This window comes from Xenia sp. Carnegie-2017, unplaced genomic scaffold, assembly GCF_021976095.1.
Source record: "Xenia sp. Carnegie-2017 unplaced genomic scaffold, XeniaSp_v1 HiC_scaffold_24, whole genome shotgun sequence".
Classification (NCBI taxonomy): domain Eukaryota; kingdom Metazoa; phylum Cnidaria; class Anthozoa; order Malacalcyonacea; family Xeniidae; genus Xenia; species Xenia sp. Carnegie-2017.
The window spans coordinates 17,408,366-17,435,770 of record NW_025813487.1 but is presented as its reverse complement, the minus strand read 5'-3'; the positions used below and the strand labels follow the sequence as shown (position 1 = coordinate 17,435,770).

General features: G+C 35.8%; 4 protein-coding genes, 1 long non-coding RNA gene and 1 other non-coding gene across 7 annotated transcripts in view; 3 read left to right on the top strand and 3 right to left on the bottom strand.

The window, feature by feature from the left end:
- The window catches only part of LOC124451622 (zinc finger protein 845-like), a 59,195-nt gene that overhangs the window by 2,576 nt on the left and 29,214 nt on the right, over window positions 1-27,405 (bottom strand). The window lies entirely within an intron of this gene.
- LOC124451640 lies at window positions 1,948-3,378 on the bottom strand. The gene is made up of 3 exons (XR_006950586.1): window positions 2,913-3,378; window positions 2,787-2,844; window positions 1,948-2,001 (listed from the first exon to the last, which is right to left on the bottom strand). It is a non-coding gene; the product is annotated as an uncharacterized LOC124451640 (long non-coding RNA).
- Trnah-gug lies at window positions 3,104-3,175 on the top strand. The gene has a single exon. It is a non-coding gene; the product is annotated as a tRNA-His (tRNA).
- Window positions 8,887-12,534, top strand: LOC124451624 (muscarinic acetylcholine receptor M1-like). Of its 2 annotated transcripts, XM_047002246.1 has the most exons (3): window positions 8,887-9,020; window positions 9,977-11,435; window positions 12,213-12,534. In XM_047002246.1, the coding sequence occupies exon 2, from the start codon at window positions 10,119-10,121 to the stop codon at window positions 11,385-11,387; it is 1,269 nt and encodes a 422-aa protein (XP_046858202.1). In that variant the 5' UTR covers window positions 8,887-9,020; window positions 9,977-10,118; the 3' UTR covers window positions 11,388-11,435; window positions 12,213-12,534. The 2 variants fall into 2 exon arrangements, with proteins under 2 accessions (XP_046858202.1, XP_046858201.1); XM_047002245.1 differs by lacking the exon at window positions 12,213-12,534 and having other exon boundaries at window positions 9,977-11,516.
- Window positions 12,455-15,272, bottom strand: LOC124451632. Its single transcript, XM_047002255.1, has 2 exons — window positions 14,952-15,272; window positions 12,455-13,286 (listed from the first exon to the last, which is right to left on the bottom strand). Exons 1-2 carry the CDS (start codon window positions 15,265-15,267, stop codon window positions 13,009-13,011), a joined length of 594 nt encoding a protein of 197 aa, XP_046858211.1. The 5' UTR covers window positions 15,268-15,272; the 3' UTR covers window positions 12,455-13,008.
- On the top strand, window positions 22,692-25,384 carry LOC124451628 (Golgi-associated plant pathogenesis-related protein 1-like). The gene is made up of 4 exons (XM_047002249.1): window positions 22,692-22,859; window positions 22,964-23,065; window positions 23,441-23,536; window positions 24,582-25,384. Exons 2-4 carry the CDS (start codon window positions 23,005-23,007, stop codon window positions 25,124-25,126), a joined length of 702 nt encoding a protein of 233 aa, XP_046858205.1. The 5' UTR covers window positions 22,692-22,859; window positions 22,964-23,004; the 3' UTR covers window positions 25,127-25,384.

The window sequence follows — 27,405 nt, the reverse complement described above, 5'->3', positions numbered from 1 at the left end:
CTCGCGATGACGCGATGACATTTTGCCGACGATGCGCGATTTATTACGCGCGATGATGCCGATTTAGATTTCGGATGATTTCGCGTGACGATGCGATGACGCGATGATTTCTCGCGGATGATGCGCGATGATGCGCGGATGATGATTCGCGATGATTTTAGGCGATGACGCGCGATGATGCGCGATGACGATGCGCGATGCGATGATGCGATGAAAAGCGATGACGCGATGATGCGATGACGCGATGATGATGCGCGATGCGCGATGATGCGGATGATTTCGATGATGATGACGCGCGATGATTAACGATGACGAAAATTTCGCGATGACGAGCGCGATATGACAAAAAAGCGATGATCTGATTTCAAAAAAGCGATTTATCAAAAGATTTTCAGCGATGATCGACGCGCGATGAAATGATGACGAGCGATGACCGATTTCGCGATGATGCGCGATGATTATGCGCGATGACGCGGATGATTTTATGATGATTTCGCGCGATGATGCCGGATTTTGATGCGCGATGACGCGCCGATGATCGCGGGATGATTATCGCGCGATGATGAAAAGATGAAAAATGATGCGCGATGATGCCGATTTGACGCGCCGGATTTGCCGATACGCGGATGATTTGATGACGATTAAAGCGATGCGCGATGATTTCGCGATGATGCGATGATGACGCAAAGCGATGCGCGATGATGCGATGATTTCGCGCGATGACGCGGATGATGCGCGATGATGCCGATGCGCGCCGACGCGATGACGCTTCACCTTCTACCCACCACATCACCACCTTCTTCACTTCCTTCACCTGACACCTTCTACCCACACCTTCTTCACCTCACCACTCCACACACCTTCCACTCTCCACAACACCTTCTCCACAAACACCTTCTCCCAACACCTTCTTTCCAACACCTTCTACCCACCAACACCTTTCCCCTCAACACCCTCCAGTAGCTATGTTTCTCATATTCAGACACACATTTCTTTGCAGAAAATGCCAGTTTTGGTTACTTTAAAATACTTTTTTACTTTCAAAATACAGTTAGAATTTTGACATACCAGCATTCTCGTAATTTTATTACACTCCAGACATTTAAAATGCACGACAGCCTTGTGATCTTCAAGTTCGTCACGATTAACAAACTTCATGCTGCAAAATGGACACTGAATCAGCTTGCATAGACTCTTGTCACGATGTGTTTTAAATGCCTCTTCAGTTGGCAAAACTTCACCACAATTACTGCAAAGATAGTGACCTTTCCCCTTGATGCCTTTCCAAACTCAGTACATATGGAAACTCTTCTAGACAAACTCCAGGGACAAGATCTTTGTCTTCAGGGTGTTTTGCGTTCTCCAATCAATGCCAAGTGGTTTGGTGGTATCTACTTTTGCCGATTTTTCTTTACTTAATATCTGTCCAACTTGTTGAACATCACCGCTTTCTCCTACAACTATGTGATTTTCCTTAATTTTCTCACCAATATTAGCTGTGTAAAAAAACAATCATTTATTATCAACATCTTCAACTTGTTCAGAAGTCCATTTCCTCAAAACTATACTCATTTTGCATAAAACATACTTACCTATAGTTGATAGTTTAAAACCATCTTTCAGCAACACATTCTCATACAATTGGAATTTACTTTCATGATAGCCAGGTTTCACATAACGCTTCTTCAAAATTTCATTATCTTCTGAGAGATTGGCTGAATGGACACTACTAACATTGCCATTGCATTTGATCAACTTCTTACCAACTTCTTCAGGTTTACTTTTAACATTGTTTTTACAAAAGCAAACAGAGGGTTTTGCCAAGCCATTTGGAGCACCTGGTTTCAATGTCATTTGCAGGTTTGCGTATGGATTATTAGCAGAATTAGAGTATTGATGGAAATTGATATTTTTATAAAACGTGGCATTGTTTTGAACTATCACGTTTTCATTTCTTGAGCTACAGTACAAAGTGCTGGCAGTTTGTGGAATATCAGTTTTCTGAAGGAATAAGATTATTTGTTAAGTATTTGGACAATTTCTTGCAATACACTTAGTGAATTATTCAGGAATGTTTAAAGTTATTGCTAATAAGTGTGCTTTATAAGCAATAACTCAGGCATTGGCAAAGTGCTAATTGCTCCCCCTTTGTTCAAGACATTTTCAAATTTATAGCACATAGTTGCTTTTTTGGCATGTCCTAAGTTCTTTGCCCAGCTTTTTCACAAATCCTGTCTATGCCAAGTATAATATGTTGAACCCTAGAGCATCACATTTTGCACAACTAATAAATGAAGTTTCCTCATTATCACAGAAGCACCAGATCTAATTATGCATTTAAGATAAACTAAAATTTTTACAACTAAAATGTTTCGACCTTACTAAAGATGACCTAACGTATTTCGAAACATTTTTATTACAAAAGATTTTGTCGTTTATTTTAAATGTATTATAAATGAAGTATTACAATGGGTTACTTTTGTGTAAATAATAAAATAAGGAAAGGTTCATTCGCCAAAATTTTATATTTGTTGATACACTGATTTAATATGAAATTATGTATTCATTGCTAGATCCTTGTCTCACAAAAACATTTGCTGCAAGTTGAAAAATCGTACTTTTGTTTGGAGAACTTCTTTTCAAATGTGGGATACACAAAACGACAAAGAAATGTATCGTTTTTTTGGGATTATGATTAGCCCTTCCTTTATAAAGCATATATGAGCAAGACAGTTACGTTTAACTCTCAATCAATATTCAAAAGCTCTCATAAGAATTATACCAACCGAAGATTCAATATGACTGTGACAAGATAATCGGTCCACAACAGACAGCAATTTTGTTCTAAAAAATACGAAGCGAGAACTTAGTTTCTTCACCAAGATGACAATAGATAAATACAGTTAATTTACCCATTTGGATTTCTCTTATCCTCCATTTCCCGTCTTCAACATTTTGTAAAGTTGTACGTGACTGATCAGAGTGTTCAGTCAGTCGAAGAACTTCATCATTACCATATAGCAATTTCTTCACATTTTGAAAGAAGTTATTTTTGGTTAATAAACACAGTTTTATATATTTATTTCTACGACAGATATCAAGAGCCGTGATCGTATAGTGGTTAGTACATTGCGTTGTGGCCGCAATAACCCAGGTTCGAATCCTGGTCACGGCACCTCGTTTTTTGATTTTTTTACCGTCGTTAAATTACCTGGATTATCTAATGAACGATTTTTTATGGATATCATTAATCAGATAACATACAGTATACAGTCTAAAACTAAATGTAATATACACATAATATATAGTAAGTAAGTTCAACCGTTCAAGTAACTAAGTTTCGCTTGGCCACAATGAAACTGCGTGGGAGTTTGGAGTTAATCACGTGTTGCGCACAAGATTGCACATGCCTTCAGACGTCACTTGGCGACGACGGCCCGTCCAGTACATGACGTCACGGTCACGAGCTGAAAATTTTTACTTTGTTTTTAAACATTCTTCATTCTCACAGAAAATTCAATAAAATTCCTCCCGTCGATAGTTGATATTCTAATGTTAGACCTTTCAACGTAGATGTAGCTAAAAGTATTCCATTTTACTTTGAGCTCCTGTTTACTCATCTTGACAGCCAAGCACATAGTACTTGCATGGAAGCATTTTAATACTCGCCGTTATCCATCACCAAAAAATGTAAATGTGACAAAAAGACTGCAAAAATTTGTGACGTATGTTAAAATTAGTGACACGAAATTAAAATCACAACAGAAGCCATCTGCTGATAAGATTCTAAAATTATTTTATTGGATCACTGTCACTTAACAAATAAATTATCGGGAAGGAAATTTTAATTATTTCGTTCCTCGCAGTGTTTTTCACTATATTTTATCAACTCTCAGAGGCATTTCAATCAAAATAAACTGCCAGATGAGTTCATTAGTAACATGAAATGTTAACACATGTTTGGATTACAAAAAATCAGTGGGGATAAATCTTTGAATAGCACAAATACAGGAAATGACTGCTAGGATCCCGTAGAAATTATGCTGCTTTAAAAGCACAGTATTCTTTTTTTGGAGCATAACCCCGTTTTGCCAAAGCACCTTTGACGTTTATGACTCTTTATTAAACAGCCTTCCACACTAGCATGGGAGATAAGAGCTGTTTCATCAAGATTATTGTGTTGTTGTGTCATTATTGTGTTAACATCCATCTGTGCAAAAGTTTACCTTCGCTCAACCAAAAGGCTGTTAAACGGTCAAATGACAGGTAATCGTTTCCGTTAGTACAAATATATGCCTGCTGAAAAAGAAACGTGATTTCGTTTAACTGTTCCGTTGCGTGCATAACTCAAACGATGAAAGGTGAAAGTCTGAGCAACGACGATATGTAATACCTGCGCAAACTTATTAAAGGTAAAATATTTGTTTCTCTACACTTGTAATGGGAGTAATGTTTAAATAAGGTGTTAAGAAAGAACGATGTGTTTCTGACACAATAGTTCAAATATCTTTATTTTTCAGTGTGCGTCAAATTTTTCACATTAAAACGAGGCTCATGACCACTTTTGAACATAAGAATAATGAACGCTTTCTTATATCTTATGGTACAACGTTCAATATTTTACAGCGCTACATTTGAGAGAAAAAAAGGCAAACAATTATGGTCTTTAGATCAACAGGTGTGGCTGTAGTAATTTCATGTTCAATCAAGCGCAGATATCCTCACCTAACAAATATAAAATCAAGCAAACAATTATACATTCTAGAGAAAAGAATGCACAAAATATGATTGCCCACCGTAGTAAACATATAGCTGTTCTTTTGGTTTGAGAGAAAAATTCTGATTTACGTAAGCTAACTTTATACGACGGCGGCGAATTAGCTTTATTAATAAGTTATTTACACATAATTTTCCAGCAATAAGACTTGTGAAAAACACAAGTCTTTCGCGATGACAACTTTACAAGATGTTTTGAAAAATGTTTCTTTGCATGTTGTATGCTCAGCAGAAGGTTCACGCAAGTATGAAACGATAAAAATATCTTTAAACACAATGAAAAAGATAGTGTTCAGTATATTTTGTGTTGATTGTTCGTAATAGTATAGTGAAAAGCGTTCGCCCTTTATGCAAATGCTAGATGCAAATTTCAAGTACTGCGCGAGCACGAGAAATCTCACTAGACATCTATAACCTAAAAAGGTTAAAATAAGTAAATGATAACATTTCTTAAGGTATTGTAAGGAGTGCTGTTTTTTTATTATTACTCAAGAGCATAGTGTTTTGAGAATGAATCGTTTCCACCACCCGAAGGCAAGATTGTCAGTAGCTATATAAGGTGAAAATTGTGTTTGAAAGCAACGAAAAACAGAGAATCGGAATTCACTTTTTAAGAAATCGCGTCTTATGAAATATGAAACATGAAACAATGTTTTAATCCATGTTAGCTTTAGTGTTAATCCCTGTTGACGTCGATTTTTTTAACTAATGTTCCGCGCAGACTTTTTCATACATCTAGATAAAGCATGGTGGCCTTGCTGGGATTCACGTCATCACATACAGCCAACATGCTTCTCAAACTTAAATAAATATCTATGCGATTTATCTAGAAATAAAAAAAAAGACAAGATAACATACGATTTTCGATTTATAAAATTGCCTTCGGAAAATAGTTTTCCTGACGATGTAAGCTATATTTATCTTGTATGACGCATTTTTCGTGTAAGCGTTCTTGTTATTTCAATTCTTATCTATTGTTATAGCAAACCGCAATCAAATCAATGTAGTCACTGACATGCAATTACATAAATAAACAATTGTCGTATGTTTTCCATTAAGATTATGAAATGTTCACATAAAAACATGGTAAAAACCTTTCGTCTCCTGAATTTACATTTAAGATAAAATCGTAAAACGGCCTTTAAGTGCGACAAGCAAGCATGTTTCATTAATTTGCGTGAAGAAAATTACTTTCCATACAGAATGATTTTCGCTAATCGCCAAGAGACATATATTATACATAAATGAACTGCTTTTAGGGGCTGTTCTCATGAGCCGGGTAGCACGAATTCAGCGAAGCGTTAAATCATTTTAGCAAATGAAAAGATTAAATACTTCACAACAAAACTTATTTGAGCAATTTCTATGCTCTGACTTTGCAATATCACAAAATCTTTAAAAGAAAAACAAACAAATTAGTCTGATTTGAAAATTACAACTAAAATGACTTATGACGCTTAAAAAGGTTTTAAGTTTTGCGCTTAACATTTTACTCCTTTCAATTACTCAAAATCATTTCACGCCGGTTACATGGGCTCATCTGTACAGCTCCTTAGATGGCAGAAGGCTTTAGGACTTCCAAACATGAGCAAAAGACCAAACTCAACGATATTAATATGTTTTGAATGTTTCATTAAAAACCTAATTACGATTCTTGCTCAAACTCTTAATACAGGTGATTATGATGCAAAATAATGTCGATTAGTGAACTTAAGAATTGGCTTTTTCACTATAAACACGTTATGTCTACGTTGATTAAACCATTCGTTCGCGACCCAAATTAATGCATTATTATTGAAATTGGTTTTAAGAATCCTGCCCTTTGCCATTTTCATAAAAATAATTAAAAAGGAATCGTTAAAACACGGTGTTGTATAGCAAGAAATACGCAATATGTTTTCCTATGTACTCCGGAAAAATTATGAAATCTCATCGACAAGAATATGCTGACGAAAAAAATTAAAAACCTCACAACGATTGACGTGATTTGAATAAACTTAACCTTTAAGAAATGCAGTATTATGTCTTCCTGAATACTGAAAATATTAAAGACAATAGAAAATATTGTACGCAATAAAATTAGTTTGACAAACGGGTAAACACATCGCAATATTATTTCACAAAGAGCTTCCAGGAAATATAGAGGTCATCCAGGTACGAAACTTTGCAAATTACAAAATACATCTTTTACCGTGGATGTATCATAGAAAAATATGTTTTATAGTATAGTTAACAGAATTCGTATACGCCCTAGCCAAGGACACCACAGACGCCAGACTTTAATGTAGGGTTGGTGCTTTTTAAAAAGAACAAAGAATATTTGTGCTACACTGCCAAGATTGCAAATAAAAGTTATCTAAATTAAACCAGGCATTGAATGCAACGTATGTATAAATACCCGGTGGGAGCCCATGTGACAGCCACACCCATAGACTTTCTCTAAATAAAAAAGAACTTTAATTCTAAATCATTATAAGATCGCTCCAATCTACTTCGGTTCAATAATCGTAGAGTTATGTTATTACATAATATGTGGATGACAACTTCGTGTTGGTATCATTGATTCAACGAAACGCATTCCATTTTCAAAACGCTTCTGTAAGAAACATACTTGCATGTAAATACGGTGAGGTTAAGCGTCGCCGAAAATATTCCTCGAGTATCAATTAGATGGTACTCAGACATTACTTCGATGCATAATGGACATTATAACGATGCATCCGTGTCCACGGATGAGAATAACAGATGTTATTGCACCTGGCTCCGAAAGCTGATCGAAACAGGCAATTAAGCTAGAGCTTTTATATATTTTCAGTCTAAATCATTTGTTGGCCACATTACCAGACCAATCAAACCGCAAGAACATGAACTACGAATACAGAAGGTGAGTACAATGTCTTATTCGATCGAAAGTTTGTCATTTAGTTCAAAAACCAATTTGACTATTTCCTCAGATGTTAAAGTGTTTGATAAAATTTTCATAAACCATTGGAATCGACAAACAAAGTGAAAACCAAAACTGCCCGTAAGAATATTTTTTTACAATCCACAAACAATTATTAGCCACGTTCAAATTTAACAAAATGTAGATAGTTTAGCGCAAAGCAAAACTCATATAAGCTGCGGTATGCCGAAAAATAAGTGCTTAAATTGTGCAAAAATTTTCTGTCAATGAGCGACAACGCTTTCAACATCCATAATGTTAATTTGTCTACATCTATTGAGTGGGATAACAATCTCTGTTGGAAAATGTTATGGGAATTAAAGCCATGCAGTATTTGTATTTTGATTGACTATGAAATACCTATGTTTAGAAAGGTACTTCTCAGTTCGTCACATTGACAAAAAATAATATTTCGTGTTATCGTGCTTGTTACACGTAATGCCAAAAATCTTGTAAAATAACCCTTTTTCTAAACGGTCAAGGCAATGCTATTAAGATGTTAGTGATTACTGGTGATTGCATTCAAAATGACTCGAAACAATAAATATTGAAATTTATGAGACAATATTTTTCAGACGCCCGGCGCGTTATCAGTCAGCACATGCGTAGTAGCTTGCTATGATGTAGAAAAAATTTGCACCGCTTAATGTATTGACGTTAGCCGGGCACCTGTGGTAGCCGGACTACCAAATTATAGCATAACTATGTAAATTCCTGAGCTTTGTCTTTGGTCGCGTCTTTAATAATTTTAAAATAAATGAACCGGGGAAAATTAATAAAACCTTTTTTGCAAATGTTCAACATAATTCAAGTAGATTTCTCTCAACTGCAACATGAAATAAAATTCAGAGGAAATTGATGGAAAATCAAGTGGAAAGCTCAAACACTCTCGATTTAAAAGCAGAAAGAATTCACAAAATCAGCATGAGGCAACATCCAAGTTTCTATCCCTTTATTCGTGAACTCAAAAAAGAAGAATGTTTCTTTCAGTTTTAAACAAACGTTGTCATACATAATTCAAACTATTGTCTGTATATCGCTCACGTATAGCTGATGACATAGATAAGATAGCCATTTTAGTGATTTATTTTGGTAACAAACAGTTATTCGACCCTATATATTTAATCACATAATTTGTAGAATTTTAAACATTTAGTCGTGTTCATTAGTGCGGGCAACACCATAATCTACGAAAGAAATATTGGAACGCTGTTTGTTTGGTTAAACACTTTTCCACGCACGCTGTTTTCTTTTTAATCAATTCCACTGGACTAACTTCAATTTTTGTTGTGTGTTAGTGGTAAGTAGCCTTCATAAATGCTTCATTAACGAAGGTTTATCTGAAGTCAAAATTACGAATAGTTCGTTAAAGAAACCTTCTGCTATTCGGCTAACAAAATGTTATAGAGAAGCATACTTTTATGTGAGTAGCATTTTGTGTAAAAACTTTGCTGTTGTGAATTACAGTGCTCATAGTAAAGATATCAAATACTTTTTATCCTCCGATTTTTTCAAAGTCTTTTGCCATTTCGTTTTGGTGATTGTTGATCGGCTATACTTCCATAGAAAGGGTTAATTAAACAAAACGTTAACAGCCATATCTGTAGTGCATCGAAATTCGACCAGCAGAGAATTTCGCCAAGTATCTTGTAGCGTGCGTTGTGCTGCACAAGTTTGACAAAGATTTCGGTGCAAGTACGACATCGTGTTGTATTAAAGTAACCCTTTAAAGAAACCATTTTGTTTGGTGATTGTAGCAGATCTGCTACACTGCCACAGAAAGGGTTAACCAGTGAGCATACTAACTTGGCTTTACATTAAATACACCTCAATCGTGACCAATCTGCCTGCCAACAAAACGTAAACGAGGCAAGTCTTCTATAAGCCTTTTAAAACTGACCAAAAGGAAGCACCTTTCGTCTGGCGTGGAAAGGTTGAAATTTGAGTGACGTTAACAGATTTTTTCTCTCAAAACCAAGCGGCCATTGAACCGAATGTGACAAATTACGTCCACAGCTCATGAATATAATTAAGATCAGTTAACATTGATAAATAAAAGCAACATACAAGCAGATGTATTTGTTAGCAGTAGCGAAGACAACCAGTATATTTTCACAATACACAATACTTTTATGGAAAAAAATGAATGGAATTAAGTTTCTACAGATATGAATAAAAATTTCGATGAAAAATTTGCATTGTAGCAACAGACGTGAAAAATACGTAACTTAATTTATACATTGGTATTTCTTTCAGAAGGCAAGAACAGCTCAGAAAATGAAGCATTAAGCATAGTATTCCTCTAGTTCACGAAGAAACGCCGCCAACCTACTGCAAAATAAAGTCATTTTAAGTCAATTCATTTTAAACAGTATAAACAACACAACGACAAAACGCAATGAACTACATCGATGCATCTGTTTTTACGGTCGGTTTGCTGTCAATGTTGACAAATGGTGTTCTACTTCTTACTCTACTAAAAGATCCGTTGAATTACTTCAATTCGTCGACAACTTATTTCATAATAAGTTTGGCTGTTGCTGATTTGCTGACCGGCATGAACGCCTGCGCAATGGGATTGGACGAAATCCTGGCGTTGAACGAAAATCACAAACTGTATCTCCTCTGTCTATTTTGGATAACGATTCAAGCCTCGTTCCTCACGTTGTTAGCAATGTCGTTCGAGCGCTTTCTCATCGTGAGGTATCCCATCTACTGTCGCGTGTGGATCACGAAGAAGCGTGTGCTTATGGTGATTGCGTGTATTTGGTGCATATCAACAATTCTTGGGGGATTGGTTAGGCTGCCTCCTCCTTTCATAGTCTACGTGCAATTTGCCATTCTCTGTGAGTTTTTCCTGAGCGTTTTCATCATTATAATCCTATACACGTTCATAATTTTCGGCATCCACAACTCGCAGCGGCTAGTTGAAGGTAGCGGACAATTACATAAAGGATCGACCATTCGAAGAACGTCCTCATCACGATATGCATCCGGCCTACAAAGAGCATCCACTTCCAAAAGCGACACGAGCAGCACGAAGACAAACACAACAGCATTGTTTAGCAAAGAAACAGCTCCGGCGTCGTTACAAATAACGGATAACGTGAGCTCCAGTCAAAGCGAAGTAACGGAAATACTTTTGAAAGATGAAAAATACCCAGATAGCCAGAACAAGAAAGTGGAAAATGATAACACGTCTGAGAGCGATTCAAAGAAAAAGCAAAAAATTGTTTGGGGTTGTGATGGAGGAAGCTTCCTACGAAAGAAAGCGGACAAACTTTTCGACAGAAGAAGAAAGAAACGCACAGAAAAATCAATAAGTTCTCAACAAGATAAACTAACAAATGTTGTGCTACTTCTTGTGGGTATTCTAGTTTTTACTGTTTTACCCTATCTAGTAGCAACGCTAGTCTACATTACATACACCACGTTCATGAAACGCGACGTTCCGGAAGGATTGCTGAAATTTATCAATAATTTCTTTCCGATTGAGCTATTAAATTTTGCATTGAATCCGCTGGTCTACGCATGGCGGCTTCGTCAATACAGAAAATCTTTGAGATATTTATTCACAAAACGAGAAAAGTTAGCACGAATGTGCTCCTCAACACGCAACAAGAGCAATAAAAAGAGACTCGGCGAAAATTCACCCGTTGAATGTTGAATAAAGAAAGACCTCAAATCGTTTCACGGCGTATCTGTAACTTTAAAGGTTCGTCTTCATCGAATATGCGCATGAATAATAATGAAAAAAGGCGTGACGAAAACAAACTACTTTTTCCTGGGGGGGGGGGCAAAACAAATCAATTCACAGATCAGTCGAAGGGGCTTTCCACAGTGCAACAAGTTACCAAAATTTTCGTTTTCTTCTTTTTTATTAATCAAACAGTATATGCTATTAAATCAGTGGTCTCTAAACTTTACAGCCAGAGGGCTACATGAACTTTCATCCAGCATGTTGAGGGCCGAAGAATATAAAAAATTTCCACATTATCCTTCAGCTTTTTAAATTTCGCAATGTACTTGAAACGGAAGTGGGAAGTTGGGAGAAAAATTGACGTAAGCCACTCTTGCTAGTTGGCTTGCGACATAACGTGAACTTTCTGCACAAAGTTTATTTTGTTTAATAATATTATTATTTTTCTTAAGTGCCTCTGCGGGCCGGATTGAGAGGCCCAACGGGCCGCATCTGGCCCGCGGGCCGTAGTTTGGAGACCCCTGTATTAAATGAAACGATTTTTCGGGGGGGGGAAGCAACCCATGATTCTTATGGTTCTGCCCCCCCTGAATAAATAGCTTGAAGTTGCATACGCAGCAGTATTCATAAATTATTGACATTAATCGTGTTAACTTCGTATCCAGACCTTTGGTTCTCGAGAAGGAAATGGCACAATGCGAAATTCTTAATGTGATCATCATACATTTCTTTAGAGAAATAATTCCATCCGTTGTTTTTCCATGGAACAGACTGAAAACATTTTTATTGTAGGTGTAAAAAAACCAACTGGTTTTGTTACTGCTGGCTGCGACGAGACTGAAAGCGCGAGTGCATATTGAATATGTCGACGAAATACGAAAAGTACTGAAAGGTTGTCTGATAAATGCTTACAATAACATTAAATTTTAAGATGATCATTATAATAAATGTTTACTTATCGTAATTATATAAATAGCTCATCAAGTATAAATATAATAATTATTATAATTTACTTAGCAATGATATACTAAACGTTTTCATGCCCGGATTTCCATACCAAGAGCTGCATGGATTGAACTTTATTTAAAATACATATATATATATATTGATTTTACTTTTATTGATCTACATTGGAAAGGATACTAATCATTCCTTTTAAATGCCGTAAAATTTTTGGGAAAAATTTCCTAGTTCGGGACTTTACTTTCATTCTTTAAAAATGCTATTTTATGCAATGGCAAACTTCTTTAATTAATCATCTTGATCGCATTTCTGAGCGCTGTACCGCGGACTTCACATGCAACAAAAACATGACAGCTACGAAAACTGTACTAAACTTTACTTTTGCAGCTAATTCAACACAGCGTTCCTAATAAGCGTCATTGACAAAAACAACGTTTAGTCTCCATGTCAAAATTCAAAGGAAAAGTTTCAATAGCGAAAAAAGTTATGAAACATGAAAATTCTCCAGGGTACAATCTGCAAAATACATGCATGCTTTGTAACTCGGAGAAATTGACGAAATTTACCAATGCGGGTAAATTAAGTGCTCACTTAACGCGTGCCGGCATAAACTGACCTCAATTAATTATAGTCGCATTTGTTGCTGTTTCTTTCGATGTGCGCTTTCCTGGTAATGGATCATCGTATTTCTGGGCGCAACAGGCTTTTTATGCACCTCAAAGTTTCCAGACTGACGTTTGAGGTTCCATTTGTAAACAAAAAATGCAATGACGGCAACAACAAGGATGACACATACCACAGTAGCAACAACAATCCATGTCGTCGAAGAACTTTTATCATCTTTTCCAGAATCATTTAATCCAAACTCGGCGGACAATGGCGTCGTCATTTCTATCTCTGAAGCTGAACAAAGAGAACGAGTCACCTTACTAGAACAACTCCAACAAGAAATATTTTATTTTTTAACTTCGATGCTCAAAATTTATTTGTGTCAAAAGGGAAAACTTCGGTCAAGATGATTAAGACAAAGTCACAAAAGATTTCAATTTACCAGAACTAATAAAATTTTTCTCGGAATCGTGGAATAACAACTAAAATTATTCATTACATGTTTGTAGATGTAGATCGTCCAGGTTGGTATAGTCCTGAGAAGGACTGTTTTTGTTGTTGATGAGAGTCATTTGACTCTGAAGATGACTACCACTAAGGTTGTCAAAACGTCAGTCAACAACAACAAAAACAGTCCTTCTCAGGACTACACCAACCTGGAGGATCTACATTTACAAACATGTAACGATACTCCAGGGTTCAAACCATTTACTTTAAAACTAATCATGCTAATGTTTGAAAGTAATGTCCAACTAGTCATCACTAAGTCCACAGGAAATCAACCATAAGTCAACAATCTAGGTCTGCCATACCTATACCACAGTATAATTAATATACAGTACAACCACTCCGTTGAAGTTTTTCGTGCGAAGCATATCTTATTACGCATGTGATTAACAAAGTGTTAGCCAGTCAATTACTTTCTCGACCAATAGAAGGGTTGAGCTGCCTAACCGCAGGCAAACATCGAATTAAATATACAGCAGCAAGTTGCACATTAAGAGGATCTACTGTGTATTCCCTATACTGTTCCACAGGAGTATAAAATACTGTCAACTACGTACGCCACAGGAGTATAAAATACTGTATCAACTACGTACGCCACAGGAGTATAAAATACTGTCAACTACGTACGCCACAGGAGTATAAAAACACTGTCAACTACGTACGCCACAGGAGAATAAAATACTGTCAACTACGTACGCCACAGGAGAATAAAATACTGTCAACTACGTACGCCACAGGAGTATAAAATACTGTCAACTACGTACGCCACAGGAGTATAAAATACTGTCAACTACGTACGCCACAGGAGAATAAAATACTGTCAACTACGTACGCCACAGGAGTATAAAATACTATCAACTACGTACGCCACAGGAGTATAAAATACTGTATCAACTACGTACGCCACAGGAGTATAAAATACTATCAACTACGTACGCCACAGGAGACAAAATACCGTCAACTACGTACGCCACAGAGGTATAAAACACTGTCAACTACGCACGCCACAGGAGTATAAAACACTGTCAACTACGTACGCCACAGGAGTATAAAATACTGTCAACATCGTACGCCACAGGAGTGTAAAATACCGTCAACTACGTACATATATTACATATCCTTGTTTCAAGCACTGAAGTTTTGCTACTCCTAAGAATTTGACATAACTTCTATCTAACAGCTAAATCTGCCCAATAATGCAGCGAGTGGGGGAGGGTTAGAATAAATATCAGGCACTGAAATTTTGACAATACGTTGATTTCTTATCGTCTTTTGAAGACACAATCGCAAGAACACTCAAGCCATTACAAACTCTGGACTTTGGGTCTGGGGCTTGTACAGATTTCCTCTCGAGTTCTCGCGAAGGTCTACTCGGTTTGCACAAGCCTGTGCAAACATGCAGTAAACATCTTTCATTCCTTAAAGTGTTATGTGGACAATGAAAATATTTACCTGTCGATGGAGTCGAACATTCATTCTCCGTACATGGATACTCGTTATAAGATATAGTTATAGGTAGAAATGGTTTGGGAGTGAGATTGGGTAGTTCCTTATTGAACTTAGGGAGTATATTCTGTGGTTCGACAACAAATATTCTTTGTGGTCCTTGTCCATGGGCGAATGTTTCGTATAATTCTTTGACGAAATTTATAGACCTATCTTCATTCATCCACACAAAATCTTGTATTTTAATCTCGTACTTTAAAGCTTTCTTCTTTCCCAGAAATGAGAGACCATTGTAGTCCATCTTCACATAAAGTTTGTTCATCAACCGCTTGCTTCTCCCTCAAATCAACGATCAAAGTAATCGTTTTTACGGTCTTTCTATATTTCACCGTGTGCCAATTACCATCGCTCACAATGTCGCTCGATTCCAACACGTAAGTTTCAGCTTAAGAAAATCAAAGAGTAGGGTATTCAGTGATACACAGAGGTACTATGGGTAAAGTAGGGATATGTGTGTTAGCTATGATATTGTTTTGTGCTCACGAGTCCAAACTTTACATGTAACTAAGGATTGAACAAAAAGGAAGCGCATTTCCATTCAAAATGAATAAGAAAGACGTCACGTGGTTACTAGCAATGTGATAATTTATTCACTTGAGCAAATATTGATAATCGCATTCAATATTCTTCGCGACAATATGTATTCTTGTTGATGGAAAAAATCGACCAAGCTCACCTCCAAAATTAGCCGTCAACCTTATGCGAGATTTTTGCAGTTCTATAAGTGTGTAATCCTTGCTCGCATCAGGGCCAATGGCGTGGAATATCAAAGCGTTGTCTTGTAATGTCTTTATGCGAAAGCCGTACGACTCTGTTTTAAGGGCTTTGTTTGTAAACATATGCTTTACTCTGTAGGAACCATTTAACGTAAGCTCAAGAACAGCTGTAAAACAACGAGTATTAGAAAATAAACACAATGAAACGCGTGCGCTGATTGGTCTAGAGCTGAGTTTGCATTAGCAAGTGCAAAGCACATCTGAGCTCAACCAATCAAATCAATCTAAACAATCAATCAGTCAAAGAGAATTTGCAAATCGATCATGAATACATTTTAGAGGAAAAATTAAAATGTCTGTCTTTTTTCGCATTATTGTTATTTTGTAAAAGAAATAAAAGATGTTTACTGTGTTCGCACTGGCTTATGCAAACCTCGGAGACGTTCGTGAGAACTCTTGAGCATGTGCAACCCTCGATCTTCGGTCTCTGGCTTGCATTGATTTGCTCTCGAGTTCTCCCAAAAGTCTCCTCGGTTTGCATAAGCCTGTGTAATCACAGTAAACATCTATTATTTCTTAAATGAAAGCTAACAATCTGAAGATTGTGGTAGTAGCTGCTGCGCATGTGCATAGATCGCAATTTGCATTGTAGCGAAACATTCACCCTCCTGATGTTAATAAGATAACCATGTATTCCGGTGCGCGAACTACTTAAACACGTTTCGCTTCAAATCAGCGACGTGTATTTCCAATGGGGGTTTTTGTGAAAAGTAACTGAAAAAGGAAAATCATTGGTAGATGATGTCGTCAGACATATTCAACAACCAATCACATTCACACTGTGTAATTTAACGCTCGCAAAAAATACATCACGAATCAATTCCGGTATCCGATTCAGGATTCAAGCTTGTTGGTTCTGGATTCCTTTCTTTTTGCTTTTGCATTTCGAGATTTGAATTCTTTTGCATTCCCGATTCCCTAACATAGGGCGAATGGTATACTTAAGCGCCTTAAATATTACGTTAAATATCCGTTGAAAGAAAGCCAGCACCACATCATAAGAAACATACAGTAGGTGGGGCAACTACATTGTGACGCACATATCTTATTGCGCACGTGATTACCACGTGGCAGCTAGCAGGTTGCATTATCTGACCAATAACAGCACTGAGTTGGCTAACCGCAGCCAGCATAATTTATATATACAGTAAAAGGTTTACAGCAAAGTGGTCCTATTGCATGTAACTTATACAGTGCTAGCAAGCAAGTTTGTTCGTTCTAGGTAAATATTTAGACGTTCACTTACTGTAAAAACAACAGATTTCCAAACGGTCTCATGTTAAAAAAAACGACCAAACTTGAGGACTGGCTGCGCCACCGTAAGAAGCAAAATATTTTTCGGGCAGAAATTTAATTAAGGATATCAGTAATCAAATATATCTTACGTTCTGTGCAATAGTCGCCTGTGAAACCGGTCCAAAGACAATCACAATTGACATCGTTATTCGTTCCCGGCGTGCATCTGCCGTTATTCTTACAAATGGGATCGGGTTTATGACAGTAATTTAGATTGCATCCTTTTTCGACAAGATATTTCTCTGCGGGTCTATTTGTAATGTCTATCATGCTGTCTTGTGTCTTACCATAACGAATTTCCCCTATGCACGCATTAAGATATCCTCGTCTAGGAAAGAAAAAGAGAGAAAAACGAGTTAAAATGTCAGTAAAAATTTAGACATTTTAAGAACGAGGCTTTTTTGTGAAAAATCAAGCATTTTCAAAACATATAACTAAAAGTATTGTTGATATTTTTTCGTAACTGCAACTAAAAGCAACTTTCTATAAAATATAATAACTATTTAACGCAATTCCGATGACCCACAACTAAGGGAGATACAAACAGGATTTTCATCTTCGGAGATGGCGTTGTTCAATGAGTCGTTTTTTCAACTTATATTTTTAATGTATAGCTAGCTAACTTGGCTAACGTGACAAAGAGTAAATTTCTGTCAGACATAAAAAACTCAGAGCCAACAAGTGACAACAACGTTCGCATAACTACCAATAACACGACAGTTATGATCAACAATGACGACCTACAACAAAGACTCGACGATTTTTGTTTAAAACGAGTTTAGCAACAGAATACATGACTCTAAAAACGCGGAATGAACAACATATATAACAAACAAACAACGTCTACATGTTTCGTGCACATACTGCAGAAATTTTCAATACTTAAATATGTGAAAATGCTTTTGCTCATGCTGTGTTTTTGCATGAACTGTACCACATGTGAAGGATGGTAAATAGCAAAGAACCTTCATCAATTGACTTACTTATTTATCGGAAGGGCATATAGGTAAAAAGGATTAGCATTAGATAAATCATTAATCAGCATATCTTTTTTAAATCCTCCTAACCACAGATGTGACACGTACAATGATTGATAACCGCACGTGTTGAAAATTTTACTCTCCTTGCCGTTATCGACAATAAAAGACGTCGCATTCGCGTCCCTTACGATCTTTATTATGTGCCACTGAAAATCATTATAATAGTTCAATGTCGTAAAATCCCCTTCGACCGAAATACGACCATTGTTTGCACTCAAATAGAAGAAAAATCGCAGCTTTCCGTTTTGAAAGAACACATATATATGATCAGAAATTCCACCGTCGTCTTGATAAAGAATAAATGCATTTTTGACAAATGTTTTGAACTGCAGTTCAAACACTCCCCCAGCTAGATTCGTTTCAAATATCATGAAAGGCCCCGGAAGATCTGTCGTCATCTTGAGAAACGTCCAAACTTTCAGTCCATTTCCGTGTACAGCACCATAATTGGAAGATACAACGATTCCAAGAAGAAGTGAGACAACTACGCTTAAAATCATATCTTTGCTGCACATGAAATGCAGTTAGCAAGACAAAAAAAACGCACACTCACACACTACAACTTGTTTCGGTAATCAATCGTCGTAAACCAGAGCACTCGCTCGTTATTTCTTCATTTTTACTTCACCAAAATTACGAGCATCGAGCATTTTTCGTAGTCACGAAACCAAACGTCATCGGTGTTTGTCACTCAGTGATCACACACCGACCGATCCACTGCGCATGATCCAAGCATTAAGCGATACGCATTTATCGCTGATAGTGGGAGATAAGACAACCAGTGAATATTAATTGCTTTCTCCTTGTAATGTTATTGGATGATTCTCCATACGATGCTGTTTTATTAGTGAAAACAACAAACTTAAAACCTGGTCTGTGAAAACTTTTTTGCCTTACTGTCTAAATATCGACAAGCAACAGTTGTCTTCAAAGCGAGGTTTTCAGAAATGTCGCCCTTTCGAAGTGTCAATTTTGGCGAACATCGACGCAGCAATGCGCTTTTAAATTGTAATGAGTTTGAGGTGAAAATGGTTTTGTTTATTCAAATGCATCCCGCAACGAAAGAGACATCAAACAATTTAACTAATCACTTATTGTTGTAGAATATCGTGAGCGAAAAAAGGCATTATCGTGTTGCAAACATTGCCACGGTATGCTTCAAGCTTTTGGCAGAAAATTTTACAAAACGCATGCGCAGTAAATGTGCATTTTCCTTTAAATACCTCATCAACACAGAACTTCACGCAACTCTTAGAAATATTTTATACTTTATCTGGTCATGAGCGAACGGGTTCATAGAGCACTATGATATATCACTTACACTATTGTCAGAAAATCTTCAACAAACATTTGTAATCGCCAATGCAAAGACTCGTGTATTGAGATGAAAAAAAGGCGAGCAATTTGGCCTAATTTTCTCACATATAGCGTTGCCAATGTATCACAAATAACATCTACACAAATCGCTTACATTCCTATACAATATCTTATAAAAAAACAACGAAAATAGAAAAAAAATTTAGGATGAAAACAAAAGTTTGGTTGTTAAAATTTCACCACCGCAAAAGATCATAAACAAACCCGATAAGTGGTCTTATCTTTTTGGCCTTAATTTTTACATATAGTGTGGAAAAAAACACTAAGCTGCACCTGCTGAAGGCAAAACGTCACGGCTGTCGTTTTGCAGCTGCAACTCGTGTATATGCATTATTGAATGACAAAATAATTTCGAAAAGATCGAGTAAAAATATATGAATGTTAAATAAAAGATAGAAAACGTTTACAGCTCATAAGGATATTTACGCACGGAGCTCAAAAGCAGAAACATACAAGACCCATCGACTCGATTTTATAAAATAGGAAAAACTCAGGTCTATTTAACAAGTTTAAAAAATTAATGTGTCCTAACGCATGAATTATGAATGAAATCCACAACACACTTATGATAATCAACGAAACATCAAGTTACAAAAACATCGAGTTAAGTTAAGCTGACCTTGTACAAACACAATGTTCACATCAATCCACAAACGTACCCAACATACACCATTCATAAAACGTAACGTAAACAAACACATGCACTCGAAATATAGAGGACACTTTTTGATCGCAGTAAATTACGCAGATCCTCCACAAAGATTTTAAAATGCAAATACAAAATGCAAATAGAAATAGTGAATCTAGTATGTAAATCGTACGTACCTTGAACCACCTGTGGCAAGACTATAAAAAGACTTGTAATTTTGATAGGTTAAAGAATTGGAATACTGTAAACGCTCACGAGTCAAACCACCTATCAGTAATTTTGATTCCAACTGGCAACTTTTCTCTCTCAGTTTGTTGTACACAATTTTCCCATCGACCGTGATCAAAACACGCGGGATTACGTCATTACTGTGGAATGAACTGAGCTCGATGCTCACAGTATGCCATCTGAAGTCTCCATAATCATTTTCGGTAGTCGTGAAATTTTGCAAAGGCCCTCTTCCAAAACCCATTATGAACACGAGGCGACCATTCACCAAACTCATGGATATAAAATCAGATTGTCCATGATCATCTTGATACAAAACAATCGCGTTTTCATTGAAAGTTTTAAAATCGAAATCCAGCTTCCCCTTGCAAAGATTAAAGTCAACAGGATAAACAAGTCTTGGCCACTCGTAAATATCTGTTGAGTTCATTTGTAAAGTATATTTTGTCGACGACACTTGTTGTACGACAACTGCCATAAGTAGTATAACATCGATTGACCCCATTCGTCGATTCATCATCGTCATAAGACTTTCTTGAGCTCTACAAAAAAATGAAATGAGTAATGATGGCAATACGTAGTAAATGTAGGCATAAAAACATCAATTGGTTTTCACAAACACACGGAGAAAAAACTAACAAAATCATTAACTTTCGTACAGTTGTAGCATGCCCTATTTTTTTTGTAACGATACACACACGATTGCCGAAAGAAAGAATTCTTTCACCTTGGCTTATATCAAACAAGCATCTTACGAAAACGTCTTCACAAGTTGATATTTCGCGTCCGTTAGTTGAATCCGCGATCACTTAGGAATGTTGAAATTCGATGAGAGAATTTCTCCACCTTAAAAAAAAACAAGAATCCTAGTGTTGTTAAATAAATCAAAACTTGCTACAAATCAAGTATTTCGTCTCTCCACCTCAATCAAAACAAGTTACTTCTTCCACGATTAATAGGAATGAACGAAAGTCGGCCACAAAACTTACCGCTGTGTGATTGAAATGAGCGGCGCGTTTCACCACATGTCAAGCAAATGGCAAATATAGCAGCTATTTATAATGCACAGCCAATTCACAGCGCACATTATAGAATGTTAATTGTCAATTTCAGCTGCTGGCTAAATGACTGATTTTATCTAACATAAATGGCACACATACATACGCACGCTGAATGAACTACATAGTTCAAGACATTCTCAACATACATGCACGCATGATCTGGCTTAACATGGATAAACAAACAAGAGCGTTGTAGTAAAAAATGAAAAAGTAAACTATTAATCATGATACAGATAATTATTAAAAAACGTAAAGTTGCACATCCTCATTTGTTGCACATTGGACGAATATTGTGGTGTTGCTATTTGTACATTTCACAACAGCTAGTATTCATTCACGTTAATTACTAAAAAATCTACATTACACATTCTTGAATTGAATTGAAATTAAAACTACATAAATTCTTCATTGCAACGGAAAATATAGTGCAAAAATAGCAAGGGGAATATTTTTTAATCAATGGCTTCATCGAAACAGAACTTATTCACAATAAAGTCGTTTCATATATATGTGTTTATACCTTCAATGATTCATCGTTATCCTGTTTTCTATATGAACCTAGAATCAAGATCTTGATCTGTTTGGTTATAAACTTTCCAATTGTTAATTGTATTTAGTAAACAATTGAGGAATACTTGTGAATTTTTTGGAAAACTTTACGCGATCGACACTCGCACATATTCAACGACATAAAGGATTCCTTGTCCAGTTGCATCAACGGATTTCTTAAAATAAAATATATTTCATCAAAGACTTCTCTTCGCGTTAAAATTACTAATTATACAACATCCGTGGAAAACTTGCAAGTGGAAACACACGGAAATTACAAATATCAAAGAAACTACAACAAATTATAATCTAAACAATACGCAAACTAATCGTAAAAAAACCAATTATTAACTAATGCTAGCAAACATGCTTGTCAATGCTAGCAAACATATTTGCATGTATATTTGCTATCAGATACGAATACGCGCGTAGATATTTTATATTCAAAGTAAAAACTACATCTTTAACTCAACGTTACTCGGCTATCACTTGTACACGTCACAAAATTCGAATAGAAAAAACCGTTGTATTTTCCCTACGATGTTCTAGACTGGTACCTGCTTCATATTTCAAAATAAAAACAATTTCCAAATCAATTATGAAAATGATGTGATGTATATATACATAACTTTTACAAAGCAGAAAATATATAATACATAGTTGCATCGTACATAACATGAAGAGTTTATCGTAAGAGTATTCAGCACACGGAAAGCCACAAAATGGGAAAATTAAATATTTTTATGTCGATTGAAGAATAGAAACAAAGAGACAGCTCCGACTCATGAACACATCATGTATCTACTTCTTAAATTGCTTGTATTATGTGCCTCAATTTCCCAGATAGATTCTTTCGCTAAAAACCAAAACCCAAAAAGGTAATGTACAACTTTATGCATATTACATGTTTCATAAATGTATAAATTCCCTCGATACAATTTCAAGTACATAAATCAAGGATGTTACTATCATTTTATACCAGAAAGACACAGAAAAGCGTCCAAGAAGACAATTCAAGAGGAAATGCAATCGGTAAAAAGAACTTCTTCCGTACCGGGAATATTGCAAGAAGCTGTGAACAACGGTGAGGTTTGAAAATGATATAGCCACCGAAAAAAACGTCAATGATTAAAGATACAAAAGATATATTCACATTGATCTACGTTACACCATTTCCCCTCATTCAAAAAAAAAGAAAATGAGGTTAAGTAACATATAATAATTCACAGCTGAACAATCCGGTTGGATATTTTCTTTTAAATCGAAGTGTGCACGAACGCAGCGAAACCAACAAATATTCTTAGGACAACATAACTTTAATCAGACTATTTATCATAAGGACACGAAAAAGACCGCTGACTGAAAATATTCAAAAGATTTGATGACAACTTTCCTGTCCCTCCCCTAATGACTTAAATAAAAATGACGAGGATCGTTTGAGTAAAAGAATTTTGTTTAGGTTGGCTGAACGAATCCATTGTGGACATACTTAAAAAAACAGAAACCCACAAAGTTGAAGGGTATTTTACAAACAGTGATACATCCGTGTCTCAAGGTAATTAAAGGTTTATAGTGAACGATAAAAATGTCTTAAGGTAATTAGAAGTTTATAGTGAACGATAAAAATGTCTTAAGGTAATTAGAAGTTTATAGTGAACGATAAAAATGTGTCTTAAGGTAATTAGAAGTTTATAGTGAACGATAAAAATGTGTCTTAAGGTAATTAGAAGTTTATTGTGAACGATAAAACGGTGTCTTAAGGTAATTAGAAGTTTATAGTGAACGATAAAAGTGTTAAGGTAATTAGAAGTTTATAGTGAACGATAAAATGTGTGTTAAGGTAATTAGAAGTTTATAGTGAACGATAAAAATGTGTAAGGTAATGAACATTGAAGAAGTATTGAGTAATTAAAGGTTTATAGTGAACGATAAAATGCGTCTTAAGGTGATTAGAAGTTTATAGTGAACGATAAAACGGTGTCTTAAGGTAATTAAAGGTTTATAGTGAACGATAAAAATGCGTCTAAGGTGATTAGAAGTTTATTGTGAACGATAAAACGGTGTCTTAAGGTAATTAGAAGTTTATAGTGAACGATAAAAATGTGTGTTAAGGTAATTAAAGGTTTATAGTGAACGATAAAAATGTGTCTCAAGGTGATTAGAAGTTTATAATGAACGATAAAACGGTGTCTTAAGGTAATTAGAAGTTTATAGTGAACGATAAAAATGTGTTAAAGGTAATTAAAGGTTATAGTGAACGATAAAAATGTGTCTCAAGGTGATTAGAAGTTTATAATGAACGATAAAACGGTGTCTCAAGGTAATTAAAGGTTTATAGTAAACGATAAAAATGCGTCTTAAGGTGATTAGAAGTTTATAGTGAACGATAAAAATGTGTCTTAAGGTAACTAGAAGTTTATAGTGAACGATAAAACGGTGTCTTAAGGTAATTAGAAGTTTATAGTGAACGATAAAACGGTGTCTTAAGGTAATTAAAGGTTTATATTGAAGAATAAAACGATGTCTTAAGGTAATTAAAGGTTTATAGTAAAGCATACAGCCATAGAATAACAATTTATAATATATCTTTACAAATACAGACAATACAGAATGGGAGAACAAGGCTCTACAGCTTCACAACGCACTACGTTTACTCCATCATTCGCCACCTTTGACGTGGTCCAATGCACTTGCTGCAGTTGCTAAAAATATGTCCCGCCAACTAGCCGACAAAAATACCCTAATACGAGATGAAATCCTGGAACTAAATACCTCTAGTAATAAACTGAAGAAAAGGTCAAATGTTGCAAATTATGGAACATACGGCGAAAACACCATTAAACTGTCCAACGTACCCTACCGTTGCAACTATGGTGTGCAAGAGGCCATCAAGCGATGGTACAATCAAGGACGTTATTTCAGCTTTTCATCGCCCCAAATTAACAAGGACACATCGCCTTTTACACAAGTCATTTGGAAGAAGAGCAAACAGCTAGGAATTGGTTGCGCAGAGAGAAATGGTTTACTTATTCACGATTTGTACGTGGTTGCTTTGTATAATCCGGCTGGAAATACACTTATTGACGTGCGTGAAAATGTTAGAAAACCTGGTAAAGTAAATGATGTTTATAGAGATGTATACTGATATATATGTATAGTAAATTATATTTATGGAGATATATACTGATGTATATATGGATAGTAAATTATATTTATGGAGATATATACTGATGTATGTATGGATAGTAAATTATATTTATAGAGATATATACTGATATATATATGGATAGTAAATTATATTTATAGAGATATATACTGATATATATAGATAGTAAATTTTTATTAAGCTTTCAACTCGGTGCTTCGAGCCTTCGTCAGAATGTAAGAATATATTATTTACAAAGATTTTGTAGGCGTTTGGAGCGTCTGATTGGTTGGTTAGTAGTTGAGTTGATATTATTGGATGGTATAAGATGCGTTGTCATGGTTTCGGGTGTATGGATTGCGTTAATGAAATTCGAGTGTTTTATTTTAGTCGTTGTGTTATTAGTTTGTTGTTTTGGTTTTGTCTTTAGTTGTGAATAGATGATGGGGATGTCAATATGTCTGTTTATTGTGTTGTTGTCTTTGCTGTACCATGCCTCTTTGAATTCTCGTGCGTGTTTTGTCTGTGCGCGTCCAAGAAGTTGTGTTTTGTCCAGTCAATGTGTGGTTGGTATCGTAGGTATGTTCTGCTGGTAATGATTTTGGGTCGCGTCGTTTGATGGCAGCAGAACATACCTACGATACCAATGAATTTGTAAAAAAGAAACGCGCAATTTCTCCATGTACAAATAATCAAATCTTTAAAATACAAATCTTTTTGACAATTGTCAATTGGCTAGCGTATAAACTTAACTGTCTCGATGACACTGAAGAAAATACTGCAGTGTTGATTTGAAACAAATTACTCAACAGGAGATTTTAAGATGATATCAACCCATAGACATATCGGCACAATACCGCATTCTTTAAAGGTACAAAAGCCACTTCTTCTTAAGATCACGTGATCACGAAGATTCTTTAATGATTTCTAGTCTTCTCAGCCCGTATAGCAACACATATGCAAAATGCCAGTCACCTAAAGGAGAAACAGCCTTAACCAAGGATCATTAAAATAAACCAGACATTCAAATAAAATCAAAGCTATTTTGTATGACATAGAAGTGGGGTGTTGCAATTGCAAAAGACTATCTGCGATAGACTATTTCTGTTGGGAAAGACGTCTTTCGTGCAAAGTATATACATGTTTATTTGATTTTATGGAATGCACGTTAATGCTACTTTAATATTCCCTATTGTTATGCTATGCGGCATAAATAAACATTGATTTTCGACTAATACTCTTGATTATTCCTTCGCGCTAATGAATTTTCTAAATGGCTATTGATAAGTCAAAGCGTGTAATGGTATTTGTACAATGTGCTCCATTGATGAGCAAATGATGTATTAAAATAGACTAGATTAAAATTATTTAAGAAATAAGAGATTTTTACTGTGTTTGCACAGGCTTATGAAAACCGAGGAGACCTTTGGGAGAACTCGAGAGAAGATCAGTGCAAGCCCGAGACCGAAGTTCGAGGGTTGCACATGCTCGAGACTTTGTTTCGCTTTCGTTTCAACGTCTCAATTGACGAAGAAACCCACGCAAAATAAGTCTTTTCCTAGTTGAAAAGTTTTAGCCGGCATGAAGAAATTTAACATTATATTTGAAAGAATGTTTAGACATTGTGATACGATATTGATTGCAATATATATAAAAATTGCAATACAATTAAGAGGCTCTAACCCAAACACAAAAAGGAGCAAAAACATGATCATAAAGCATTGATAAAATTTTCAAAGAACCCTTCCTCTAAATTCAACTAAAACTTCAGCAGCAAATACCTAACACAATGAGAATCACCATTAAAACTTAGGCAGAAGATGATCTTACCTCCCCCGGATAATTTCAAAACATCTTCTTCAGTAATGTGCGTTATTTTATCGTCGTCGCACTTAATCCAAGAGTCTAAAATATAAAATAAATGGTTTGAACCCGGGGGGAGTATAGCTACATGTTTGTGGATGTGGATAGAGCCCTGAGAAAGACTCTTGTTGTTGAATGATGACTTAAGTTTCGACAACCTTTGCGGGAGTCATCTTCATCTAAAGTTGTCGAAACGTCAGTCAACACCAGCAACAGTCATTCTCAAGAGTCTAAAATATATTAACAGAACATAAAAGTGCATTGCATCCCCTGCAAAATTAGTTACAGACATTGATTATACAACTCAATCGCATGTTTTCATACTCAAAAGTCGGACAAAATTACGATTGAAAAAAAAGAGAAACGAAACGAGGAAGTTGAAGCGTTCGCCCCACTTACCACGTGTAAACTAACAC

What these genes read in the sequence shown, in the direction of transcription:
- LOC124451624 (XM_047002246.1), top strand. Translation starts at nt 10,119, where the DNA reads ATGAACTACATCGATGCATCTGTTTTTACGGTCGGTTTGCTGTCAATG.
- LOC124451632 (XM_047002255.1), bottom strand. Translation starts at nt 15,267, where the DNA reads ATGAACAAACTTTATGTGAAGATGGACTACAATGGTCTCTCATTTCTG. An exon ending in ATGTTCGACTCCATCGACAG is followed by an intron (nt 13,287 to 14,951) that starts GTAAATATTTTC and finishes CTCTTTGTTCAG; the next exon opens with CTTCAGAGATAGAAATGACG.
- LOC124451628 (XM_047002249.1), top strand. Translation starts at nt 23,005, where the DNA reads ATGCAATCGGTAAAAAGAACTTCTTCCGTACCGGGAATATTGCAAGAA. An exon ending in GCAAGAAGCTGTGAACAACG is followed by an intron (nt 23,066 to 23,440) that starts GTGAGGTTTGAA and finishes AATTTTGTTTAG; the next exon opens with GTTGGCTGAACGAATCCATT. An exon ending in TGATACATCCGTGTCTCAAG is followed by an intron (nt 23,537 to 24,581) that starts GTAATTAAAGGT and finishes TTACAAATACAG; the next exon opens with ACAATACAGAATGGGAGAAC.